Raw genomic sequence first — 21,412 nt, forward strand, 5'->3', positions numbered from 1 at the left:
CTCTGGAAAGTTCATAGCCACCTGTGAATTCCAATTTAACACATGTACGCTAGAATTAATACGTATTGCAGCTTGGTCAGATTACAGCATCTCTGCTTTAAAATAAGACTGCTCATCTACGAAACAATACAAAAATGGCATTTATTACATACATTGCAGAGAAGGAATGAGAAATATGAGATACTTTATATGCTGCATAACGTAACATATAATATAATGCTACATAATCTGTAACGTAGCAACATAGTCCAAAGAGAATAGAGGTTTCCTAAAATGAATAGCTTCTGTTCTGAAATATAAGAACCTCATTGCTACCTCCAAAAATTGCTTAGAAAATTATTCTAGTCAGAGTCTGACTATCCTGAAAGACCACTGTTTTAGTTATGTTCTTAAAGTAAATGTGCCACTCTTTGGTTTAATGTAACAAGTTACACCTGTCAAGGAGATCAGATCTGCATAATGAATCATAGCATACTTTTTATTTTCATAAATCTTCATAGTTTTGAAGATTTCTAAATTCAGTAGAATTTTTTCATTCTGTTCCTTTTCAGGCAAAACAGCTTAAACTTTTATGCAGTTTTCCATTACCTCGAGTCTTGACAAATCTGTAAGTAGTCACTCTCACTGTAACTTCACAACCAGTGCAAAATTCAGCTGTAGCTTTTTACGACCAAAAGTTTAAAAATTAGACATTTTAATGACTACTTACTATATATAATTAAGAGTTTCAATCCCTTTCAAGCATCCTAAGGCATCTTACAACATGCACATTAGTTAGCCATCTGAAAGTGTATTTTTAGAACAATTTTGCTATTAATTTATGAACATGCTTTTTCATAAGTTATTTCTGCACACAAGACAGCTTTTTGAAAGAGTTTCATATTCCAGGTCTCTGAAGTAAGTCATTCAACCAGCATGCTAGATTCCCAGTGAACAGCACAAAAATCATTCTCTAAACAAGCTTCTATTATTTTTTAATTTAAATATATTTATTAATGCACACACACATATATACATAGACGTAGTTTTTGCTTGTGTATTTGTTTTTGAATTAATATATCTGGGTTTTTTTGCCTGCCTGGTAGCAGGTGTCAATTGTCAATGCAGTGCAAGGAACAAGCACTTCTAGAAACAGAGGATCTCATAAAAAATTGATTCTCTGTCTCAGAAATACTGGCATATGCTACAGACATTTTGTTCCTTCTACAGGCTCTCCACAAAGGGGTCAACTAGTTTAACTTTCTTCTCTTCTTTGTTAATTTTATATAAATGGAATATAAATGAGAATTGTATTCTATTAAAGGTGATTACTATTATGAACATCAACCTGCATCTATGTGCTGATACGCTATTAAAAAAAAAATCCATTTGCAAATTCATCTGCAGTTTTCTAACAGGGGAAAATACAGAAGTCCTTTTGGAAAAAGTATGAAAAGACATGAAATTCTTAGGTTCACGTTCCATTTATCACAAGAAATATAACGGGATATAAAAGTCTTTCAAGCAAGCTATCTTAAAGTGTTTGGTGCATTCCATTAGTAAACAAACATAGGCAAGACAGTCTTACTGCATACCATTCACATGGCTGGAGTGACCGAAAAGCTTGGAGAGAGGCATCCATTCCAGCAAAATCCCAAAATTTAACATCATAGTCATAGCCACCAGTTACCAAACGGGCACCTGAAGGATCCAAAGCCAAAGCAGAAACCTACACAGCAGGGAGTGAGGGAGGGGGAAAAAAAAAGTTTTTATTTTTTCCTATAGTTTTTCAGATGTCACCAAAATACTACTAAAATCACAAAAATTAATTCAGTATGTTAAATTGTTCCTTTTGTATGCCAGCTGTGTTTTGTTTTTAAATTTCTTTCTACAGTCTCTCAATGTCTGAATACTTTAGAAGTGAGAAGAGAACTGGAAGTTACATCATCTGAATACAGCACTGAAGACAGCAGAGAAATTAATTTACACGCTTTGCTTTCTAACCGTCTCATTGCTGTATTCAGATACACTTTATTTCTCTGAAGAAAACTGTACTGTAGACTTGTCTCATACATAAAAATAATACTTTAGAAATGACATCTAATAACCATCAGTGTAAGATTTTGCAGTAGTTTATCCAAAGCAGATCATATGTGTATGTACACTGTTCAATCTGCCTTCGGATGGGGAAGAAGAAATTTGATTAAAAAATTTACAAATGAAAAAGAGACTATTTTAAAGTAAAAAAGTTCAAAATTTTACCAAAAAGAAATATATCTGTATATAGAAAGCTAGTTCCTTAAGGCTAAACCAAGAAGTTTGAGGAAGAACATTTAATGCCCATTACTCTCATTTGTTACCCCCCAAATCATCAAAGGTATCAGTTTATTAAAGTGGAATTAGGGAAGTTGTATTTTAAATCTCTATTTAAATAATTCCATTATAGCAGTGTTTAAATCATCCCATTGTAGAAATTATAGTAACAGGAAGTATCTCATAGACCTTCCCTCCTCCCATTTGCCCTCACAAAAATCTCTTCTTTTTGCATTCATGAAAATATTATCTACCTGCAATGATTTGAAATATCAATATAAAATTAGCTAGAAAATTGCTAATTTGTACATCAAGTAAATAGACTCACTCTCCAGAAGAATGCCTTCTACATAGGAGTGTTGAAAAGCAATGAAAAAAATAATATAAAAAGAAAGAAATAAAATAAGAACAGTTTTAGGATGACCCAAAATAAAAGCTAACCTGAAAATGTCAAAAAATTGAAAAAAGTTTTCATGAGAATACTAGCATATGGTTTTAACCTTTGGAACAAAAACCTGAATCATCACATGCACATAAGATGGATGATCATCAGATTCAGAAACCCTTTCACAAGGCAGACAATTTTCAGCCCAAGAAAATAAAGTGAGATATTCTGGAAAATGCCTTCAAAGTCCTGAAGGAATGAAAGGTTATGCCCCACCAAGAACATTTAGACTTACTGACAGTTCAGGAATTTATTTGTTCTAATTAAATCTTCATATGCAAGACAGACACTAATTCACATTCTATCTAGCATCAGGGTAATTTGCCAGAACTTTTATGTAAACTCTGAAGTAGCAAAAGCCCATCTACCTTCAATACCTCAACAGAACTTGGACACAAAAGTAGTTGCTGTTTTTTTTTAAAAAAAAAAAAAAAAAAAAAAAAAAAAAAAAAAAAGTGTAGACTCTTGCAAACAGAAGCCGCCTCTGTAGTTGAAATTTACTGTCAAAATTTCTAGTGACAGAAATTGCATTACAACAATACGACAAATTTGACTTAGGAGAGAAGCAGAATGCAATCACTTACATGTTTCGACAAAAATTATCCTTTTAATCATTTAAAAATGATAAATGCAAACGCTAATTTTCAGCTCCGTGCATCTCATTTAAGATTTCTAATTTTCAGAAACACTGAGCATCTCCAGGTTAATCATGCATTCAGTTAACAGAGTCAAGCATTCTATTTTACAACTACCATAAGCTACAGCAGTTGTGATACAAGAAGTCAGAAAGCACAATGCTCAGAATACCTCTGATTATGCATTCTTTCTCATACTCACCTATGCGTCAAAACTGTCAGGAGAAAAAAAAAAAGTTATCCCTGAAGTTTCATTGGGAATAGTAACTCCTATGACACTGTACAAGCAAGGCAATCAGGAAATTAATCAGGTTTCTGGAAACATTCTCCAGCTTGGGAAATCTTTTCTGAGACTTTTCAGCTGCACAGGAATACAGTCATCATCAACGCAAGATGATTAGATTGAAGAGGTACAGATGGGATATGTAAGTTTAGCTGAAATGTAGTACACCACATGTACATAATGAAAAGACTGTCCTTTAAAACACTAGGATAAAAAAAATATATTCCACATGATAACAAGATACCTACTTCCTCCCATCTTTAGATGACTGTTATTTCACTGTGCAACTACATGGGTGAGTGGCTTTATTATTAAAAAAAAGAAAGAAAAGAAAAGAAAAAGACAGCCCTTCTACAGAAGAGCTCCTTTTCCAATGATCTGTTTCATGCACTAGATCTAGCCTAATCTAACTGTACTATATATATCCATGCGGTAATTCACCTCTGTTCTAGGTGATGACAGCTGCATTCTCATGCACTCAAAATACCTCAGAAGTCTTGCAAAACTGTAACTTCTCCTTTTACAAAGCCTTTTAATTAGAAATAATATAAGCTTATACTTTTAGAAACCGTACAAATGAAGAACTGCATTTAAGAGTATAATGGAAACATTCCTCAGCTTTGATATGGACAGTAGCATGGATATGCACAAGATAGGTCTTCAAAAATATGAAGAAAAATAATCTTGTTAGTGACTGGCGTTTGTACTGTTTCTATATTTGATGTCCCTGAAGTACACTCTAAGGAGTCAAAAATATGTTCTACAACTCAAATAACTGTAAACATAAATACACTATTGTGTATTATATAATTGTAAGTACAATTACACTATTCACAAGATCATACAGAAAACAAGAAACAGTTTCATCAGTGGTTGTGCAAAGAAGTGACATTTGCTAGGTGCTCAAAAACCCACTCTACTTTTTCTGTTTATAACACAATGCAATGCCTCTTTCACGGTTTTTAAAAGAGAGTAGTTTCCCATTTCCACACTGCAATAATTCCCCTTGTAGAATGCTTTCCACAAACATAACACCCTTGTTGCTTCTTCTCTCTACATCTTTATGTCCAGTACAACAAAAAAAAAAAAAAAAAAAAAAAAAAAAAAAAAAAAAAAAAACCACAAATGGGCAGGCTTTATGTCTTCTCCACTCTGGAAGGCACAACAAACAGTACCTGATCTCCAGATCAGGATCTCCAGAGGTCCCTTCCAACCTTACTGATTCTATGATTCTGTGATGTAAGACTAACGAATAGGCATTTCTGCAAATAATTATTTCTGAAAGCTTTTAAAAATATTTATGTTCTTTACAGCTAACTTTAAACCTCTGGAAATTTCCTTAAAATATGTGTATAAATAAAATTTGAATTACTAAATACTCAGATCTTAAATTCATAAATTACTTGATGTTTAATGTTCTTATAGATATTAATATTTTATTAATTGTATTGCTGAAAAATGATTTATTGAATTAAATTATTTGAATGAGTAATTATACTAATTGCATAAAATAAATAGAAAACGTCTTAAAAAGTCAGTAAAGATTTTTTTTTTCCAGATTATTTACAACAAAGGTTTTGTTCTGATTTTTCTCCCTCTCCCAAGAAATTCTCAGGAATGTCATCAGTAAGAATTCTATTAAATAGCTCAGAGTGCTTTAACAGATATATAAATAACAATAACAGAAATTTTAGTAATATTTTCTCTTTCTATATGCTGTTCAGGAGCCTTGGGCCATGGCCCTAGCTGAAGAGAACAAACAGTGGCACCATCATCTTCTATGATGAAAGAAGAATGTGGGAAAAGGATTTAGGAATAGATTCAGGGATATTCAGGGCTAAAAATTTGTTTTATTCTAGAAAAGTAATCTGATCAATCAGCACAAAAAAATAACCAGCTGATTTTGTGTTGTAGATGAGATTACCTTGACATAAATTATTGAGAACAAAGAAATGGTAGTTTCAAGTCACAGAGTGGGTTCTTTGAAAGAAACCAGAAGAAAAATATTTGAGGTGAAATGTAGAAAGGGTAGAGTCAAAGACAAGAATTCAAGAAATTGAGAATGGCTTACAAAAGGCACTTAGATTCAAAAAGAAAAAGGAAATCTGTATGAAAATTTAGCTACAAAGTGGTCATTAGAAACTTCAGAAATAAAAACTATCTTTGAAATGCACAATAAGTCATATTAGAGCAAGGTCTTGGTTAGAAGAGAAACTCTAACATTTGCAGACACTATATTTAACAGAAGGAAGAAGAAAATGAGATGACAGAAGTCAAATGGAGTCAGAAGTGGGTTATTACCAGAAGAGGAATAGAGAGTCCTAAAACACATTTTACTGCAACGAGAAAAGATCTAGATTGAAGTATGAAAAATAATTAGCTTCTTAATCTTAAGCTGACAGTGAACATCCATTAACTTATTTCATAGACTGTCTCACATCACCTAGAAGAAAAGATGAGAGATGATGGAAACAGGCTGGAATCTTGGGTGCCAAGTGCAAAAGGAACAAGGAAAAGAAGAGAGAGTTGGCTTACTAAAATTTGAAAGTGTAATATTTAATAATGTAAAGATAAGCAAATTAAGAGAGAGAAAAAAGGTCTCAAGCAGAGCCAACAGCAAAGTCAGGACAGAATTCAAAGTTTGCCTGCTGTTTTCATTTGTCTGTTATCTTCAATATGCTGGGTCATTCTGTTCCAAATATCATCAGGAGATTTGTCTATTTTGCTTTGATGTACTGGGCTGTCGTATTTTTCTATTTAGCACTAGCTGAGGACACATTAAAAGAATCATTATCTTTTCTAAAAACTACGTAAATAAATTCTTATGAAATGATAATGCTATGTTAATGAAATAATAGTACGGAAACAATCTCCTATTTATATTCATCAATAAAGCTAAGAAATATCAAGTATAAAACATTTCTGATAGGATAATATACAGGTCTTATTGAGCCAACAATTTAAACACGTTTAACAGCTGCTGTACAAAAAAAATGTAGATCTCAAAAGCTTGTAAACATGACATTCCAAGTAATAAGTATAAAAACTGTCAATTTTACACTTCAAACTGTTGAATGGCTTAAGCAATGTTATTATTTAGATGTACAAAAGAATAAAGGTTAATATTTGCATTGAAATGTATGCCAGATATAGTGTCTATAATAGATTCTGTATGACATATCAAAACAAGTTAAAAAAAATGGAAATTTTTGCAGACACAGATCTGGAGATAGAAAGAACCTGACAAGTCTGATATTGTGGTATCTGGCTGCTAGCTCAGAGCCACAGGAACAAAAAAGCTTTTGGGGAGTCTATGTTGCAAAAAATTCATACAGAAAGTATACATTACAAAAATAAAAAAATAAGAAGAAAATAATTAATAATGTATTTGTTGAGAAGTTGCTCTAGCTCAATCCTTGTTTCCTGTTTGGAAGTATTGAAAGAATTCAAACTTATTACAGAAGTTACAGCAGTTAGTTCCCATTAATTTTAATATAGTGTTATAATTTACATTCTAAATCCCTCCCATTTACTATTTTCAGTGTCTCATTATATCTATTACTCAACAGACATCTTCCCGCTGTGATATTTTTTTTTTAATTATGTTATATTTAATCTTGAAACTGAAGAGAAAAGAAGGGAGGAAATTTTTTTTTTTTTTTTTTTTTTTTTTTTTTTAAGAAAAGGTCACAAAATCTTTATTATATATTGGTGTTAAGAGATCCTAAAGGAAAGAGTTTCTTTCTTTGATGTCAATAACTCCACTATGAAAGCATCACAACAGAATACTGAAATGTCAGAGAGTTAACTCTTAAAAGATAGGTCTTAGGAAGTCTGCTAGAGACAGCCAATTCTTTCAGTGCACATAATGGAAACGTCTTAGATTCAGTAATTACGATTTGTTTTCTCTTGTTATGTTATAAGGCCAATGTGCATGATAAACACCACCAAAGTACAAAAAAGACTATTTTCCAATTGTAGAAACTTTAGATCACCACTGATTTCAATCAGAAATCAAATTTAGGGTTGAAGTGAAAATTCTTCCACAGTCTGGTGTCCTACACACATCATAAACATCTGAACAGTATTTCAGACAGGCCTTCCATCATTAACAAATTCTAAGTTTTTTGAAAAGTTGCTTTAGGGAAGTGTGCCTTCTAATCTAGCTTTAAGCTCAAGATTTGCCAAGCTTGCCATGCAAGCTGCTCAAAATTTCTGCTTGGTAGTGTTTTTTTTCTTCAACTATGCAGCACTTTGCATCCTCGGTAACCACAACCTTCACACACAGAAGCTAAGCTTTCTGTTCACACATTCAGACTTCCAGTTTATCTAGCTGCATAAACGTAGTTATTTTCTCCTGCTGCTTTCAGGTTTTGCTGTAGTAGCAACTGAGCAAGCCCACACCTGTACAGTTTGACCACAGTACTGTATAGTTCTGGAGAAATAAAAAGTATTCAATGCGTGTTATCACTTACTGTTTTTGTCCCATGTTGGAGTGTAATTTCATGAGAATCTGGAATTTTCTTGATAGGGTTCTGGGGAAAAAAAAGAAAAAAGTAAACCCACCTCCATGAGTATAGTACTATGAGCACAATATATATAAAATTAAGAAATATTTTGCTCACACTAGCTATAATCATTAAATCCCGACTTTTATTTTCACAGAAAAACCCCTAGAAATAACAGGAAAAAATCAAAACAGTTTAAAATATATATACACATATCTTAATACAAAACTAGTAAGAGATTTCCATTTTCTTCCTCTTCAGAAAAGACATTACAGTTCTCTCTGCTTCTTAATCACCAATATCTATACTGATCCTAAACTGTGATTTGGTTAATCCATCATATGACACAATGACTTTTCAAATAAAGATAACCTATGAAGTTATTGAAATTACAGGAGTTATCTATATGGTTTATTAAGATCATTGACTAGCATCCCACTTCCACTTCTGTGGTTACCTTCAGCTCTAATGAGGCTTTAAGACTAACATTGCAGCGGTAACAAAGTCAAAACAAAATAATTCAGTGTATTTCATAGTGTATTAAACAGCAACATACAGATTAAAGGTAATTACAGTTTAAAACAGTTGACTAACATTTGTATTACAAAAACAAAAATAGCTGATATAGACAGAAAGAAATAAAAGTACTTTAGTGAGTCCAAGGTTTTGCAAAGGATACTTGATTCATTACTGTCCAAAAGCTCATTTGTATCGTACTGCTAAGTTTCCTCAAGCAGACAGAATCAATCATTTTGATGCCAGACATCTTGGTTATAATCTGCTGCTGCCAAAGTTTGTTTTAAAAATAATTTTAAAGCACTCTTTACAGTAAAAACTGCATCTCTTTCCTGATTCAGTCTACCAATTCCTTCCGCCTTTTTTTGTTCTTGCTACAGAAAATCTTTAAAGGACCAGGCTTATTTCCTGCAAACTTTTGTTCCTCCAGTTCTATCAGCTTTATATCCCTGACAAAACTGCAGTCTTCACTTCGATCTAGTCACACCTACGCTTCTTCTCAGCTTACTCTTATCACTAACAAAGGCTCTGATTCTCAAACCAGCTACATAGCACTTTCCCCCTTTCTCGCATATATATATAATAGAAAGCAGAGCCAGCAAAAGACTCTCGCTGACTATGTTCACCTTTGCAGCATACACACATCCTGGATGGTCACAGGTGCTTGAAAAGAAACTTTGGTATTAACACGGAAATCTTTTAGATGTACCTAAGTAACAAAATAACCATGAGACTGGTACATGGCAAGTGTGAAAAGGTAATAGTAAGGCTTTACAGATGTGACATGACATTATGAAGGACAGCTCACATATCTCAAGATCCACTTCCATGGTCCTAAGGGTTTACAAGTTGAGAAATAGGAGTAAGTAACTCAACATTCTCAAGTAAAGCTATGATTATTAAATCTTACTTTTTGTTCAATTCACACAATAAAGCATCTAGAGAAAGCTACAGTTATATTATAAATGAAGTTTTCCATGACTGATCATTCCTTGCCCTATAAATTTTTATTTGCTCTTCGGAGATGCCAAGAACTGCTCAGCAGCTTTTGACTGTACTTGCCATCTAAATACGTTTTATAAAAATGGGGAGAAGTTGAAAAGAAAACATACAAACTGTTTCAAATATTCATGCTGTTGTCACCTGCAACAAAGGACATACTATTTCTGTGAATCAAAGTTTTTCCCAGGAACTTCATCCACTGCTGGAAGGAGAAACAGTATTTCGGCCACTCTTATCTTAATCATTGTAAAGTTGATTATTTTACATTCCATTTCACAAAGGAAGATTTTATTTATATCGTATGCGTAGATTATGCCAGCACTGAATTTTATTCTTAACTACTCTTAAGAATTCTTTCAATAATTCAACCAAAAAAAGGGGGGAAAAAAAACTCATGAATATCTGAATTTCAAATTGAACAGATGAGACCATCTTTCCAAAGACCAGCGTCAACAATAGCATGTGACAAGCTTGACTGTTTTCTGTCAGCTGTTTTATGCTTCTTGGTTAATTCCAGCTTAAGTAGTTTAGATGATTATTACTAAGATACCACAGAATTACTGAAAATAGCACTTAAAAAGCTTAAACAAACAAAACAGTCCTTTTCACACAATTGCTTTAGATTAATAAACAAAAAGTGCTAGAACAAACTTGTCCAACTTTAACTGCTAGCTTCTTCAGGTGACAGTGATTAAATCCTTTTTCTAATGAGAAAAGTGAAATATTCATGCATCTGTTGTAAGGTACACTCATGTTAAACACATTTCTGGCTACTTATCTGTAAGTGAGAACAACAGATATGAATACATTCTGCCACCTGATAAATCAAATGGCCTCAGCCTGAAAGTTGGACATTTGGGAGTGCTAGCTGCACAACGCTCTGCAGCGTCCAAGGGATTCCTGACAGTTAAAGTAACTGTTTAGACTATTCAGAGCAAAAATTAAGATAACAACCTCCAGGAATATAGCATAGAATAACCTCCTAAAAATCAGCCACAAACTAAAAAAGTGGCTTACTTCATTTTAGTAATTTTGAACTTCCTAAATTACAGAGGATATTATAAATATCGCTAACCTGCAACAACACATGCCTATATATAACCCCCCCACACCCCCCCCCCCCCCCCCGGAAAAAAAAAAAAAAAAAAAAAAAAAAAAAAAAAAACACAGATACAACTACTACTTTTCCAGTTATTACAACATGAAGATCAAGGAACCCCACAGATGCCTTTTTCTTGCTGTCATGAAAAGACATAGCTAAGGTATTTTATATTGATTTGACATCAAAATTCTCTGCATCTTGAAAAATTCTGACTAATTGAAAAGACAAATTTTCCCCCCAGTGTACCTGCACATCTGAGTTTTCCACCTGCTGCTTGGATTTCAGCTGCCAGTTTAGGTAACTTTGAATTTTACCTTTTTGATAATGCTAGTCTGAAAAATTTGTATTACAATTAAAAGGAGGTAATATGAAACCTTTACAGATTTTTTTTTAATCTTTTCAGAACAACAATAAGATGTTAAATTTCTCTTTCCACTTAACCAGAAAATAAAGGAGACTGTCTTTGGTTTAACGTATTTCCTACATTTTAACAAAACTTCTTAGTTCCTTGGCTTCCGTAAGATTCATGTCTTAAATCTGTAAAACAGTATATTCTATGAGTTTGCAGTTTTATCTAAAAATGAAAAGTAAGTCTTACCTTTAAATAATTTCAGGAAAGGGACACTGCAGGTCAGAAATCACATCTGCAGGTTTTAGTTGCATTTTTTCAGGTAGTTCTGCCTCTAGCTAATTGTTAAGCTCCTGGTGCCTCATATCACTCTTCCATTCACTATGCCACTTCCCCAAATACTGCTTATGGGAGTTTCCTTATCCTCAGCCAACACACAGAAAATACAATACTAGAAACTACAGGCTAAAACTAGGTCAGAGTCTCCAAGATCTCTTCAGAAAAAAACACAGATAAAACACAAATAATCTGATAATGCAGTTCAAATCAGAGAACAAAAAGAGGGGAAAAATCTAGATTTCTGTATTCTTCTGTATCCTCAAAGACTGTGGGTATGGGTAATAACAATCATAGGGACTCAGCAGTAAACAGAGATATAGGAAGTAGGAAAAGGATGGGCTGGCATCTATAATAATAAAGTCCACTTTTGGCTTGGTGAGAAACTTAGGTCCTAGGGAAATTTTAAAAAAATCTTCCATCAAAACAACATCAGAGAGATTAACTTATAATTAAAAAGTACCTCAGCCAAAACCATCTGTTAGCCTTATCAACAAACTGACCATCTTGGAAATCTGAAAAATTAAGTTACATTCACTGCCTTAAATGGATAAAAGCAAAGTCTATGAAAATCAAAATACACGTTCTACAACAGTACAACAAAGCAGACACCAGAGAGAGACTCTGCTGATCTCACACACACAGTTACTATGAACTAAACTTGAGGAGAAAGATAGTATGTATCCATATCATCCACCCTGGAGAACATCCACGCACTGGAGAAAAATAAATAAATAAATAAATAAATCAGCTAGACTCCAACCTCTTCTAAAAATAAAAATAATAATTAAAAAAGATAAACAAGAAAGGGACTGAATGATGCACATACTTATGCCTAAATGTACCTTCATTGCTCTGTTTGCAGATGCCTTTCTATATTTCATAAATAGAAACAGTCCTGTGAGGAAGATGTTCACAAACTGCATGCATCTCTCACAAGACAGGCCCTTAAAGGGGAACTTTTCTGGGCATCCACAATACTACAATTTAGAGGAGGAAACAAGACTTTTCCTAGTGTCTAGAATTGTTCTTAGACTCCAGTAGAGAGGATCTTGCCTTCCCTGAGGGTTTCAACATCATATGTCACCTTGGAAACAAATGAGCAATTTCCTTTTCTGGCTATCTCGTACCCTTCTTGGGACTCTCCTGAACCACTGACCTGCTGAAGACCCGAAGAGACTTCCCGCTGCAGCAGCATAGCTGTGGTGTAGCACGGCCAAAACCATGCTGCTCTGGCTTAACACTCCAAGCAATTAAACTAAATCTGAGTGCATCTTGAGCAGTGGGAAGAGATTAAAGTAGGCTTGGCTACTACTTATATTAGATACCTTAAGTACTATACTAAAAACGCCCCTTCTAACGGATTTCATCCAGGAGAAATGTGTAATCACTTATTCCTCTGTCTTTGGGGTCTCTGCTTTGGCATATTTCACATGGAGGATGATGCCACCTATCCATCGAAAGGAGTGAGAAAGAAGAGGTGGGAGCTACACTTTACTGAGAATTCTCCATTTCTGGTGAAATCAAGGCTTTCATAAAGCAAATATAACAGAGGTCATCTGACACAGAAGACTGCTGCCTCCCTTTAAGATAGATGGGATAACTGGGTTATTAATGGACAGCAGGAGCAGCTGGTAGATGTGGGAGGAGGAACAGTAAGTCCTAACATCAAATGATGATGGAATTATCTTAATCTATTTAAGTAGCATAGTAGCAATTCAAATTCCCGTATGAAGGACTCCCCGCAGCAAATTATGTTTTAACAATCCAAATCCTAGGCCTTCTGGCAATTAAGAAAGGACTTCATTTTCAAACATGAACATGAAATATTTAAACTAAATGCTTTCTTTAAAGGTCTGTTAAAGACTCTGATATAGCCTCCTCTCTTCCTGTCCACAAAGACTGACTTGCATGGAAAAGCAAGTATGAGACTCCATCATACAGACTGACAGTGCTGAAATCTTCCTCCTTGCAACCAGTAAAGCAGTTTTCTGTTTCTTCCATTCTTCTCCAACACAGTTTCAAAGAAACTGGTGTAACTAAAAAAAAGTAATCCGGAGTAGCAGAAGTGATTAAAGTAGTAATTAAAGAGTAATTACTCTTTAGAAGTAATTAAAGAGAGCAATATAAAATATTCTAATAAAAATGTTCATACTGTAAATTATATGACATTTGAGGAGAAAAAAAATGCTCTTAAAAGTAAAACAAATGGGCAAACCACTTATCAACAATCCTCACAGAAAGAATGGCATTTCTAACATGGTAACTCCTGAAGTGGAGTGGCACAACACCACAAACTTTGCAGTCTAAGACAACTAAGACTACACACAAAACTATTCAATTTTGCAGAAAAATAAATGTTATAAAACAGTGTCACAGATATCTAGTCTGCCTGCCATTGTGCCCAATCAAAACTATATGCTAATCCAATCAGCAGAGTGCTTTAAATAACTTTTCTTTTAAAAATCACTACATAAAAGTAGAATTTTCCATGACAGCAGCGACATCTTAGAACAGAAATGACAGTTTTAATTGATTTTTTCTATGCATTTTAAACCCTTTTGCAAATAAGCACACACCAATATCCATGTTTTATTCCACAAATTACTCCTCCTGCAATGATTAAGACTACATTATTTGTAAAACAGGCAGTTGCTATGAGTCATGATTTTTTACTATTTTTCTCCATAACTTAAATAAGTTAAAATAAATGTCTAAGATATACATTAGGCTGTACAAGAGTACACTTGAGAGAAAGATAGAGTATTAAAAAGTGACTTATGCATAAAATGCTGTTTTACAGCAGTTTTACAGCAACATGAAAATAGAAATGTTTTCTGCTTTATAGGAATGCATTATCCACAAACCTGCACTAGAAGGAAGCACTAGATTTAAGAAGACATTTCAACAACTTTTAATTTCCTCTCTTTTAGGTGTTAAGAGCTGACAGATGTATTCTGATGTACGTTATTAAACTCATTTTGGCCTAGATTCATATAATATAAGTTTACATATCTGACGCATCTCAATAAAGAAAACAGTTATTTGAGACTTCCTATACAGCCCTCAAGAAGAGAAACATAAATCCAGAAGAAGAATCCATGTATCAAAAATCTGAATCATCTGGAGAGCTCTCCCTTTCTGTGAGCTATTCAGGGACCATAAGGCAACGAAACTAGCACAGATGCCTTGCTTAGGTTAGACGAATCAAGGCGTGCGTGTGTTTATTATCTAAAAAACTGGCCTGAAAAAGATAAAGGAAAACATTATGGAAAACAGGAAAATACATGCAAACACTGCTATGAATCATCTTGGCTGATGTTCCCATGATATACCCACAGTATCTGTTACTCTCAGAAAAACACAGATAACTCATAAAACTCCATGACAAATGCAGAAAACCTTCAGAATGAGCAGAAATGCTAAAAGGGCCCAGTAGAATACTATCTTTGCCAGTCATCATTTCTAATTCAGATTACACTCAGAAGAGCACAGAAGTCTTGTCTTGAATTTTAAGTATGAGAAGAATAAGGAGAGATTATTCATTTCTTAAATGAGATAAAATGCAATCCTCTGGGGTGCATTCAAAAATTAAGGAGGAATTTAAGCAGATGAACTTTCTCTCTAATGTCTAAAGAAAACCAATTTATTCATTCCATATAGAAACACTACTGTGGCTAGCTTCTCTCAACATCTTCTAATTCACAGCCTTATGAATTTTTCCTGTGATCTCAACCAGGGAGTCTTGTCAGGTTTAACCAGCAAGGGAAAAGGCCTTAGATTAAATCTTCATTCCTACGTATGACAACCTAAAACCACAAATTTATAATGTTATTATAAGTCAGACAGAATATATTTTACGAGATGATGGGTTAACAGTAATTAAGAAACTGGCCCCAGACATGACAGGTAACATGAATTAGATTTCCTCTTTCTTTCTTGCCACTTAGTGGCATGTCCCCTTCTCAAAAGGCTCTAATGGCTTAACAATTTACAAAAGGTATCACAATTAGACCTCAGCACTGTTTGCAAATACACTTATTTTATATATCACGCATACATTATATATGTATGTACATATACAAAATATGTATGTACATATACATGTGTGCGCATATACACACACACACACACATACATAGATACACACACATACTTCTAAAGTAAACAAAAAAGCTAGCCTGACCTCCCTCCTGCAAGATAGTCTCAAGTTTCAGGAGGCTGCTATTTTTCACCATAGATTCTAAAATCGTATTCAAGTAATTTCTAAATTTATAACAACTCCTTGATTAATGAAATCACAGTTTATCTTAACATTTACAATACATTATGTTTTCACAATATACACCAGAGGAATTCTCTTGAGCCTTTTCCAAAGCAAATTCTAATCACTGATAAAACTGATTTAAATCTAAAATTGCCCATAGCCATTCAAGTTTCCTTTGCAGTTTCTATGAGAGTAATTTTCTTAACCCCAGTGTTCTGATGCTATTCCAGATATACTATATTCTGCTTACATAACCACCTGTCTATTTCACCTTTAGCATTTTAGTTTCAAATATGTAAATATATGCCTATCTGCTAGAACAGTATGCATAGCTGGCTATGCACAGTTCCATATACTGTGGAAAAAACTTCATGTTCAGTCAAGAGAGTTTTACTACAGCGATAAGATACACAAATTTAATACGATCTAATCTGTTGAGAATGACAAAACAACACAGCATTTTCAGTCAGGTATAACTTTTAGGAAGAGAATTCTTTAGGGTAGAATAGAACTCAGTTTTGACCTAAAGAAATACTTTTCTTTACTCAGAAACAGTAGAGTAGAATAGCAAAGGTAAACATAGTTGACAATAAAGAGAAACAAAATGAACACACAAGTAACATCTCCGCTCTGAAAATCTGTTCATTCTGGCATGCAACCAATAAATAGCTTAATTTTGAAATCAAAAAGGAAAAATAGTTGTGGACATTCCTCTCTCTGACATGTAAGTGCCAAACGCTTAGTTCACATGCACGGGTTTCCCTTTGGCATTCACATATTTCACGTTCAATTTGATAAGAATTTCTGTATCACGTAAATTTTGCATACGATTTCTAGGGCTGGGAACATGACCTAGAAGACATAAATGAAAGATGACAAGAACACAACATGAGATGCAGGACCAGACTGAAACTAAGCTTTCCTTAAGTCGTAATATTTTGCAGCTTGCTAACTAGTCCACTTAATTATTTACCTTAAACTCACTCTACTATATACATCTAGATGAACTGTACAGACACTTCATTATATCACCTTGTAGTAAACTTCAGGGAAAAACAATCTTTCACTTGGCTTATCAAAAAAAAGTTACAATGAGAATTCCAGAACTAACAAGTAGTAGCTTTAGATATTATTCAGTCATTAAAATAGCTTTACTGTTCACTAGTTTTATCTTCTGTCTTAAAATGAAATTATTTATGAACTATTTTAGAATTCGAAACACACAGCTACTAAAATTTTGACATCTTTGGCAAAAAAATGGTTCCCATCTTATAAACCTTTCAGTTATGATGTACATATTTTCTTTTAAAAGTCAGTGAAACTATCAAGCTTTTGCAGCAAAAGGCAATTTTAGTGATGTGGGTTCTAAGGAACTACATTAAAATAATGTATATGGTAGAGCAAGTACTACTGTTTCTTTAACAAGTTTCATAATCTTAAAGAGGTGAAACATTTTAAGAGTTAAAAATCTTACTAGAAGCACTTCTCTCTAAACTTCTACTTTTGGACTCAGAATTTAAAAAGCTGACCGAAGGAGTAGATGTTCAATATGTAGCAATCATGTCTAAAACACACATGGAGATTTTTACAGTGGAACTAAGATGCATTTGTCATCTTGTCAAAAGAGCCTAGTGTTCAATGTTGGACTTCTGGTGATCACTCCGGCACAGAATTTCATAATGATGCTAATAAGAACCCTTACACCACTATACTGGCAATCACAGTAGTGAGCCGCATCGCTTAACCTATATACATGCATTTACCAACCAAAATTAAAATAGCACACCATTTAGGTGCAGACTAATTCTTGACCTTTGAATTTGTGCAATTCATTTCATTCCTGCATACCCCAGTTTCCTGATCTGTAAAACTGGAATACTTATCACAAGGAATCTGCTAGAGTTTCATTCAATAATGTTGGTGAAGCTCATGAGACTCCTAAGCGACCCTGTTATTCTCAAACACACTACAGTCAGCAAAACTAAACAATCACATCTTAAGAGACAGAGTTGTCACAGACTATACTTTTCAACAGTTCTTCAATTCTGAAAGATGTTCACCCAAATATTTATTCTCAAGATCTTAAAAGAGATACAAATTTATGCATATAGTCCCAGCTAGAAACAGAGGTATCAGTTGTCTACAAACTTACCAATCTATTAGGACACACAATTTAACTAAAAAAAGAAAAAAGGCGGGAAAAAAAATAAATCACATAGTCATGCAAAGATGATCTACAACCACAAGGCAGGGGTATGGGAACTGGGGGGTTAAAAATTACAGCATGTCTAAGTTACTACAGGAAGGAAAGACAATTTCCTATCTACCCCTACAGCTGGTTCCAATTCTATTACTGCTTCGATTACTAATTCTCCCATGCCACCCATAAATTACCTTCAAAACATTTAACATGTAAGCTGTGTTACAGCAGCACAATTTTATGTAATGTGACATAAGAATAAATTGTTAAGTGACTTTACACATCTGGATACAGGGAAAGATGCATTTATATTATACACATGAATTCCACGCTTGGAAGCAAAGACACCTTTATCCATGCTCCAGTCAGGTATATTCCTTTAACCAAAGCAGTTATTTCAAAAAAGAAGAAACAGAAACAAAAAAAAAAAAAGAGTACAGTATGGTCAGACGATACATCTGACATTTTTAAATCTATTGTAATACCACCAACAGTGCAAATAATTTTCAGTATTTTCACTACACTTACTAAGCATTAGATTAAAAATCACAGCCAATCCAAACAACTTATTCTTACTTTTAAACATAAACCCCATCATTTTAAAAAAAGACATGCCCAAGAATTATAAAACATGATTTATATTATATGCCTTACTATGATAGCTATGCATGGAGAGAGGTCTCCAGCATATACCAGAAATACTAATTTTTATAAATGTAATCTAATCTCTGAAGATTCTTTATGACTGCAATTAAACCTGGCAAGATATACGATTAAATACAGAGTAATTGATTTCTAAATAGCAACTAAACAAATATTCATTCTTGCTTAGTTATGGCTTGTATGGAAAACAGAGCAATGACTTTAAACACATTTTCTAGTGGAAAGATGTCCACATGTCAAACCCAACACTTGTGTAAGTCATTCTAAAAGAAATCTGAGGTATAGAAGGGTACAAAAGCAATATTCTCACATTTCAACACAGATTAAGGTAAAGATCCATTGTCTAGACAACACACAGTTTTAAGCTGTGTGCATGGAGAAAGGCGGCAAATATTCAAAAATGCCATTCCTTTTTGACTTGTAGTGAAATTATATTAAACCCTTGTATATACTTCTCACTCCACAACTGTTAAAAAATATAGAATATTACATCTATCCAATGAGATCTTTCCTAAAATTGATAGACTTTTTGTTGTGCTCCACAAGGAGCCGCTGCAGATCCATCATACTACATGAAGATTACTTAATAGAAGAGTCTTCTTAATATATAATAATCTAAAATTAAAATTTAGCACATATGATTTAAATTAAGTCATTATTAAACTTGAACATAATAACCCTGTTAATCCAGCAAAGATGGATTAATAACAGCATACATCTTCATCTTGGATAGTATAGACAATTAACTAAGATATTTGTTACTCACACACACTCATGCAATGTAAAAATGATGACTTCTGACATTCATATCAAGCTCTATCCCTTTATGTCCTAGACATAAGGAACCCTGCATCATATTTGCCGTGAGATTTTTCTGTAAGATATTGCCTGCGTGCCCAAGTATCACGTCTTAAATGGGAAAAAATGCCCCATCTGGCAGATGTGCTACAATGATATATTAATAAATATCACAAATTAATTCATGTGTCTGAATTGCTTAGATTCTACCAAGCTAGAAGCTGTAAGAAAGACTACTAATAAGTGGCATTTATAATACTCCATACTTTGAGATACTCTAAGGTCCTTACGAGCTTGTTTAAAAAATTAAGTAAAAATAAAAAAAAGGAACACATTATTAAAAAAAACCATATACCTCTGTGCCTAATACTCACACTATGAGTGAAATTTTGCATTTGTAGAAAACACAAATAGATCTGTGGTAATTCTTATCTCCTGGTTGACTGACTCTGCTGAAGTTACTGGGGAAAGCATGATTCCATAACTATTGTTTCTGTATATAAGCAAGCTAAAAAAGCCTCCAATAGTTCTCCAATAACAAGGAAGTGCTTCAGTATAGGTACCACCTTCTACTCTATCAGAAGAGAAATAAAAGTATAAAATAACACAAAAAAAATGAGTGAGAGAAAGAAGCAGAGAGCCTATAAACACACACAAAAGTTGCAGTGATGGGAAGGAATATACAACCTAGAAATTCTCTGAATCAAATGCAGTCCAAGAACTTTGCTTCAATTCTTTTTCAAATTCTGTTATGGACATTTTCCAGACAACTAAGGAGGAAGTCAAAATGAGGATTCCCAATTGTGCAGTTAGCTGGGCTTGGGCACAATTTAGCTCCCATTTCTGGATGTTGTTCTGTAGGCTGAATCCTCCACATTAACTGTGTTTGACATCCCCCTTAGACATGTGAACCATAAAGTGACACGGCTTGGTTTTGAAACCAACGCTATCTCACATAACACCTCCTACTGCCTTAGGCTTGATTGTTTCCCAGGACTCTAGAAATTTATGTTTCACCTCTTGGGAGCCACATGAAACGTGTAGTAGATAGGCCTACAAAATGAACTGTTTTACACTGAACTTTTCAATGACATTACTCTGTTTAAAGATAAAATGCAAGAGTGTACAAAACACTTAGAAAGGAGGCATGCAAAGAAAAGTTTAGCTTACCTTGCATGGACAACCTTAAAGATTTATCATACATAAGGCTCTCAACATCCCCACTACATCTGGTTACCATAGATAGCATCCAGCTTGAGATACTAAAACGAATGCCAGAGTAGAGAATGATGGTATCCTCTTATCTTCAAGCTCCTCACACTTCTATAGATAGAGAGAAGCTCCTCCTAGTTCACTTTATTAGCTGAAGTCTCCATTTGTAAATCTTTTTGTTCAGGTACAAGCCACTACTGTATACTGCAATCTATTACAGTAGGAAAACTCTGAAACTAATCAAAACCTTTCTTACCTGTGAAGCACTTTCCCGTAGAATTTCAGTGCTTTGAAGAAATAAAAAAACAGAGAAAGCTAAAGAACCCTGCATTTAAAATAAAACCAGCAGTTTGACACAAACACATACAAAAGGTGTCCTAATAACCACCATAAACTATTCATGCATTCCCACATCCTCACAGTCACTATGATACTGAACAATTCCAGGAGTGTGGAATGTAAGCGAGTGACAAGCTAACCAGAGTGAGTAAATGCATATAAATAGATTTTTGCAGGTGGCTGTGGATATCAAGAGCTTAGAAGCATCTATTAATACTGACAGGCACAGGGTAGGTGCACATTGCACTGTCAGAATTTTGTACAATAAAAGGAGTAGAGGATTTCTGGCTAAGATACCAAATTTTTCCATTAGCTTAGACATTCACTCATTATTATCATTAATGTTCAAACAATGGGTCCATTCATAAACTTTCACTTAAACTCATAAATAACTCACAAGTAATGCTATAAATCACACACAGTTTAATCTATCCCAATGGACAAAAGACCTGAGATGACCCCCTT

General features: G+C 33.9%; 1 protein-coding gene across 2 annotated transcripts in view; it reads right to left on the reverse strand.

Annotated features, from left to right (window-relative positions):
• The window catches only part of WDR70 (WD repeat domain 70), a 141,106-nt gene that overhangs the window by 98,853 nt on the left and 20,841 nt on the right, over positions 1–21,412 (reverse strand). For both annotated transcript variants that reach the window (XM_062599421.1, XM_062599420.1), the window contains exons 6-7: positions 8,131–8,190; positions 1,575–1,708 (exon numbers count right to left, since the gene is read on the reverse strand). In XM_062599421.1, coding sequence (XP_062455405.1) covers positions 1,575–1,708; positions 8,131–8,190 — 194 coding nt within the window. The remainder of the gene's footprint in view (positions 1–1,574; positions 1,709–8,130; positions 8,191–21,412) is intronic.

This window comes from Rhea pennata, chromosome Z (assembly GCF_028389875.1).
Source record: "Rhea pennata isolate bPtePen1 chromosome Z, bPtePen1.pri, whole genome shotgun sequence".
Classification (NCBI taxonomy): Eukaryota; Metazoa; Chordata; class Aves; order Rheiformes; family Rheidae; genus Rhea; species Rhea pennata.